This window comes from Tiliqua scincoides, chromosome 10, assembly GCF_035046505.1.
Source record: "Tiliqua scincoides isolate rTilSci1 chromosome 10, rTilSci1.hap2, whole genome shotgun sequence".
Lineage (NCBI taxonomy): Eukaryota > Metazoa > Chordata > Lepidosauria > Squamata > Scincidae > Tiliqua > Tiliqua scincoides.
Window position 1 is genome coordinate 2,207,382 of NC_089830.1, and position 6,979 is coordinate 2,214,360.

Genomic DNA, 6,979 nt, shown 5'->3' on the forward strand with positions numbered 1-6,979 from the left:
AAGACAATGGAAACCATCAATTCCACACAATATCTGAATGCTTGCAAATGTCCTCCACTCTCCATCAAAGTAGGTCTCACCCATGGGTGTGATCATGGACCAGGTAACCAGATGAAATGACAAACAGAAAGGATGGATGTTATAGAAGGGCTATGGTAGATATAGACCAGAATCCTTCGTTATTCCAAAAGATACCAGTGAAACACTATTTCCCCCAAGAATCCAGTTCTCCAAGATAGAAGTAGGAGCCTCAAGGCATTTCCCTGAAGCAGCGTGAGAGTCAAGACGTGTGTCTAGGATCCCTTGCAATGCCACATGAAAGTGGCTTCCTGGTGTATCTGGGACACTGCAGGGATATCAAGTCACATCTGGGTCCAGCATCTATCAGCACGTGAAGCAGTGCACAAGAGGCCAACTGCCCTTACTCAGTGGGTGCCAACTGACACCCTCCTTCTTCATGCTCCTTGGATTAGACACAGGGGGAAGGAACAAGGAACCAGGCAGGAGAGGAATGGGCGAAGAATGTCTTACCCCCCACCTCCACATTGTTCGCAAGTAACCCACAAAATGAATTTCCTTATTCTTTCATTCTGAAAGAATGAACTGAACTGAAAGAAGAACTAAACGCTTTCCACATGCGCTGCTTCCGACGCATTCTCGGCATCACCTGGCAGGACAAAGTTCCAAACAACACAGTCCTGGAACGAGCTGGAATCCCTAGCATGTATGCACTGCTGAAACAGAGACGCCTGCGTTGGCTCGGTCATGTCGTGAGAATGGATGATGGCCGGATCCCAAAGGATCTCCTCTATGGAGAACTCGTGCAAGGAAAGCGCCCTACAGGTAGACCACAGCTGCGATACAAGGACATCTGCAAGAGGGATCTGAAGGCCTTAGGAATGGACCTCAACAAGTGGGAAACCCTGGCCTCTGAGCGGCCCGCTTGGAGGCAGGCTGTGCAGCATGGCCTCTCCCAGTTTGAAGAGACACTTGGCCAACAGTCTGAGGCTAAGAGGCAAAGAAGGAAGGCCCATAGCCAGGGAGACAGACCAGGGACAGACTGCACTTGCTCCCAGTGTGGAAAGGATTGTCACTCCCGAATTGGCCTTTTTAGCCACACTAGACGCTGTTCCAGAACCACCTTTCAGAGCGCGATACCAGAGTCTTTCGAGACTGAAGGTTGCCAACAGGTATTCTTTCATTCATAAAAAAAGGCGCATAAATGTATTTAACGGTGACCTTCGGAACGTTGCCACAGTCACTGAGACAAGAAAAGTAGGGATGCACGGTCCTCTCCTCTCAACTCTGTTAGCCCTCCCTCCCCAATTTCTGGCCATTGGCAAGGAAGGAGGTCCAGATTTTTCAAGTGATCACAGCATGCCCCAGTAGTCACTGGAAGATGAAAAATCTGACTAACCCTTGCCCACTGAAATTATATTTTAATCAGATGGTTTATGTTATTTCATGCACTGCATTTTGCACTTCTCTTATGGCCCGTGGCTGATGTGGAAGGACAATCAAACAGAATATACAAGTACCTAAAAGGCCAACATCATAAGAACATTCATCTGTATGATGCCCCATTAACCCACCTTGTTATTTTTGCCCTAAATTGCAACACATTTCCATGTGTCACAGAATGCTTGACATGACGTTACAAGAGCCACAGGGCTCCTGCTGATCTGTCTCTCCTTCTCTCAAGTTTCTTGTAATATCTTGTGTTAACACAATGCACATCCGGATGTCATCACATTATGTGATTCTACTGTACACTGTGTGTGTGTGTGTAACACAATGACAGTCTCTTGTACTTTATGGTACCACTGTGCCTCTCACAATGGCTAGCTAGCTAAACCCAAAGATTCACATCTCATGAGGAAGCCAGAATGTTAAGCAAAATTTATGGTAAAGAGCAATATCAGGCGACACGCATCTAGTTGTGGAACACAAAAATATACATCTTTTGCTAGATCAATCAAATATAAGAGCCATATTTCAGTTGGTGACCAGCTTCCAACATCCGATGCTGTATTAACTAGACACGCAACACACAAAAAAAGAACAAAAAATGACGTAAAAAACACAGGAACTCTTAGCATCACGGTGAAAACTGTCATACAACTGTGTCCACCTCATATAGCCATGGCTGTTGCACGATAGCTACAAGTGCTCTTAAAATGTATGAGAGTCGCAGTCTATCGCACGGCTGACTGTCAACCATGTGCCCCTGGGCGACAGGCCGTTAAGCGGAGCTCAAGATTCCACTCACCGAGTTGCGCAAACCGTCTGAGAAACGTTTGTTGCAATTGGAGATGGGGGACAACAACACCCTCCCAACCACCTTCCTACTTTCCAATATGCATGTCAACTGAGAGCTCCATGCCACTAAGAAAGGAATGAGGGATGCATCACATGAAAAGGCCTTTAGCACTGATTCTCAGCTTTCCCCCTGGTAAGCCTCTCCTGGTCACCTCTTCCCCACGATCATGTAAGGTCATCCCCCCTCCGCATCCACAGAATTGGTTTCTGTGGTTCCAGGTACCCATGCTTCACAAATTCCCTGCATCGTGGCACATCTCATCTGTTTTTGCTTTGCTTGCCCACTTGCAGCCCTCCAAACCCCTTTTTCTCCAAGCCAAATAAGCAGGCGGGAAGGGGAAGCAGTTTAAAGTACTTGCACAGAGCATAGGGTCTGTAAGGCAACAGTAAGAATAGGGTCTACTGCTATCCATGGTAGTAGCAGAAACATATCCCCCTTGGATACAGGGATGACTATGTAATCTTCTATAGCATGTTCTTCAAGCTGTGGGTCATGACCCCAAGAAGCCTAATTTGGGGGGGGGGTTACAGCACCCTTTCAAAGCCTGCACAAGAGGGGGCTTGGATCCAATCCAATCATGGTACTGCTGCCTTTGCAAAACTGAGTTATTTATATAATCCTGCATAGCCTCTTCTTGCTGTCTCGTCTCACAGCTCCTAAGGTCAGTCCTGCTCAGGTTGCTACCTCACAGGGTTGTTGTGAAGACACAAGAAATAGGAGGAAACTGGAACAGGAAGTGGGCAGACTGGATCCCAGTAGGATTGCAGGTTCAGCAGTGTGTCCCCAGTCTCACACTTCATTCATTCATTCATTAATTTGGGTCATGGCATGAAAGAGGTCGAAGACCACTGTTCCAAACACTTTGGCTGAGGACAGCCACAATCCATTGGCAGTCTCTGTGACAAGGCAAAAACAAGCCCAAACAATCCCCAGAGTGAAACGTTGCCACTCCATGCTCTGATACACCACCGCGTCTCACGGTATGAAAATCTAGGTTGGAAGTCCAGGCGAACTGAGTTTCTCTACCTCCAAGTCACTGACAACTCCATCCATTCTGGGGGCTGAATTTTAAGCCCAATAAAAGCCAGGAAAACAGGGTAACCTGGGCTGCAATCCTATGCACACTTTCCTGGGAGTAAGCCCCATTGAAATCAATGGGACTTCTTCTGAGTAGATAGGCATAGGATTGGGCTGCATAGGATCGGGCTAGCCGAAGGCAGCAGGATGCTTGCAGTCTGAAGATGTCAAATGCTTGGATGGTGGAGGGCCACCTGGTCTGTCTGTCACATATTATTATTGATAATAATTATATAATTGTATACTCCTTTTCAACAAAAAGTAGTTCACAAATCGAGCTAAATCAATAAATCAATGGCTCCCTGTCTCCGAAGGCTCAGATCTTACAAAAAAAAAAAAAAATGCTAGAGACACCAGCAACATCATTGCAATGGGGTGGTGGGATCAATGATGGGATCAGGGGTGGTGGCTCTCGTGAGCTTTCAGGGACATTTGTTCACCATAACTCATCTTTTGGTCTGCCAGTGGAGGAACTTCTGACAAGCTTCTGGGGAACTCCAGTCATTGAGAAATTCTAAGTAGTTGTCTAAAGAAACACTGGAACAGGATTGTCTTGGAAGCTGAAGGTCCTCTGAGCTGTTCCAGTGCTGAAGCAAGCATGGGTTATAATTAAGGAATCATGGAGCTGCATCTCTACATTATCGGGGGGGGGGGGCGGTGTTCACATGATTGAGACTCACAATGATCAACTGGCTTATATTCAATTGTACAAAACATTAAACTGGGCAGAGCGGTGAGAGTGCATGTGTTGCAGTGTCACATTGCAACTAAGGGTGCAACCCTACCCTGCCTTAGAACAGACAAGCCAAGAGGCTTGTGCTGTATCCAGCGCAGGATAGGGGCCCAAGGCAGCTCAGCCGGAGGCAAGGGGAAACTTTTCCCCTTACCTCTGAGTAAGGCACCCTGACCCCTATGGGTCTCCTCAGACTTGCGCCACCTCGGGAGGTGGCGCAAGTCTGAGGAGAGTGGAGTGGCTTGAAGCCACTCCAAGCAACCCGGGAACAGGGGTTGAGATCCAGCATAACTGCTGGGTCTCAACCCCGCCTCCCTCTCCCCATCCGCCCACCCCAGTGGCCACCCACCACCCAAGAATGTCTCCCTCCCACCTCTTCCCCACCTACCCCAGAGTCTTGCGTCGGCCCACTTGGTCCGACTCAAGGTTTGCCACGCAAGCCGCCACGGAGGCAGGATTCAGCCTCTGTGTGCCAGGGGCACTGCGGTAAGGTCAGGGCCAGAAAGTTGGCAAGGACTGCACCCTACATGTCATAAGGGACGCACTCTTTGATCCAAAGGAGATGATGGGGTTCCGTTTTCAATGAGAACTCAACCTTAGGTCCAAATATTACACATTCGCTTTTCAAACAAAGCAAGAAGAAGAAGAAATCTAAGCACCTGGCTACTCAGTTAAAGCTAATTACGCATAACTCAGGCTCTGAGGCTGAGAATTCTGACACTTCCCCCAGGGGAAGGTAGAGAAGGCTGGAGGGGAATCTTAGGGCTGGAGCCATTGGTGCTTTTCTCACTCTGTCTGTTGCTCATTCAAGCCTCTCTCTCTCTCTCTCTCTCTCTCTCTCTCTCTCTCTCTCTCTCTCTCTCTCTAGTGGCTAATTGCTTCTGCAGTGGAGATGGGGCAGAGCAGGGATAATTAGCTGCTAAGGAAGACATTATAAACAGAAATAAGCCAAGGATAGAAGAATGTAACTGCGAGGTCTTAGTTTTGCAGTGTTTTGCCTGAGCACCTCTTCCCCAGCCCCGCAGTGGTCTGGCTGTGTGTGCATAGCCCACCTTGGGGAGGATCGACAATCAGTGCCCAAATGTGACCCCCCCCAATGTGGTTACAAGCCTGCCAATGGTGTCTGCTACAACAGAGATAAGGCTGACCTTAGGGCAATTTGACTAAGGCTGCAATCCTAACCACACTTTCCTGAAAGTAAGACCCATTGAACAAAATAGGACTTGCTTCTGAGCAGACCTGGTTAGGATTGTGCCCTAATTTGGTCAAACTGGGCCCTGCACCTGGAGAGGCCCCACACTGGGGCGGTGAGTGACATGCCCGCAGCCGATAACTCGCTCTGTAGCCGACGCTCCGGCATGGAATCTTCCATGCCAAGGCATCGCGAGGAGAGCACAGCAAGTGGAGCATTGTAGCTGGACAGCCCTCCTTCCTGCCTACCCTTGGGCCTGATTGACTTGAAATTGGCCAATCCCCCCAGAAGGAGATGGCGGTGATGCTGCTGTCAGATTCCTCGCCAATGCCACTCATCTTGGTGAGTAAGGAGGCCTGCAGTGGTGGGGGGGGTCCACAAATATGTTTTTGATTGGGCCGTGGAGCTCCTAAGGCCAGCTCTGCACAGATAATCATACGGGATGCCCAGAGAGTATGAACTGGGTCCCAGTTTTTAGCCTTCCAGCCTGCTGGATGTGCTATCTATGGTTCAGTCATCCATCCCTTTTAAAACTGCTTTCAAGGAGCTGTGATACGTTCAGCACTTAGTTCCCCAACATCCCACATAATAATCAATGCTTAAATGCCCAGCCTGGGCAGCTTCTCTTTGCTAGCTCTTGCAAATGGCTCCAGGCAGCCCCTTCTCCGTGACTTACAAACACAGATTGGTTTCTGAGAGGACCACTGGCTACTCTTTTGACAAGTGATTGTTTTCTGTCCTTTCAGCTCAAACGCAGGCTGGCACTCAAAGGTCAGCGAGTCTCCGTGGCGGAACGTCGACCCTGCTCGCTTGCCGTAGGCTGGGACTCCCGGGTCTCCACAACTGCCCTGGTCGATTTCTGCAAGAAACAAGAAAAGAAAGAGGCAAGAACAGAAGCAGGAGAGACAGAAGTGGATCTGTGCACAGCTTGAATAACACGGTATCACAGAAATAACTAATCTTATGATTTTACTCTGGCAGAGTTTTAAAAAAATGTTCTCCAGCTTGTGGTGGTGGTGGTGGTGAGGGCTTTAATAAACAATGGCAGCCTGGTTAGCTTTTGCTGTTCAAATAATGCCCTCCAGAAGACTAAAAGAATAATAGAACAGAATAATAGAAAAGGAGAATTGGTAAATGACTCCCAGAATCTGTTACCCTTTCCCCACCTGTACGGCTGACTCAAAAAAATACCTGGACACCCATGAAAAATGCCCCCCATCACTGCTTTTCTTCCTCCTGCTCCCTGGAGTGGGGGTGGGGGAGAGAAGAGACGATTGGAGTAGCAGAGAAAGTGGGGGGGGGAGAGTGGTTGCCTAGAATATCTCTGGCACTCCGGGTTGGCTACTAGTGGTTTGAAAAGTAGCTTTCCAGACACCAGGGTTTTGGAATGGCAACAGCTGAAATCTGCTCCAAAATACTGCTACTAAAAATGTCAGAGATACTACCAGTCTTGCAAACCAACTGCCTGCCCCCCCAGCTAGTATGGTTTTATGGTGCTGTGTACAGGGGGGGATCCCCCATACATACCCTTGATATTTTAATTTTTTTAGGGGTCCAGGGCTGTTGCAAATGCTAAGTGATCATTTTACTAGTCAATCGCTAAGAAAATACATTTGAATCGATTTCAGAACTCATCCCATTCTTGCTGCCCAGGTTG

General features: G+C 48.3%; 1 protein-coding gene across 1 annotated transcript in view; it reads right to left on the reverse strand.

Annotated features, from left to right (window-relative positions):
* Positions 1–6,979, reverse strand: part of CSMD2 (CUB and Sushi multiple domains 2) — a 594,109-nt gene that overhangs the window by 199,367 nt on the left and 387,763 nt on the right. Inside the window, exon 13 of the mRNA XM_066638160.1 lies at positions 5,999–6,181. Coding sequence (XP_066494257.1) covers positions 5,999–6,181 — 183 coding nt within the window. The remainder of the gene's footprint in view (positions 1–5,998; positions 6,182–6,979) is intronic.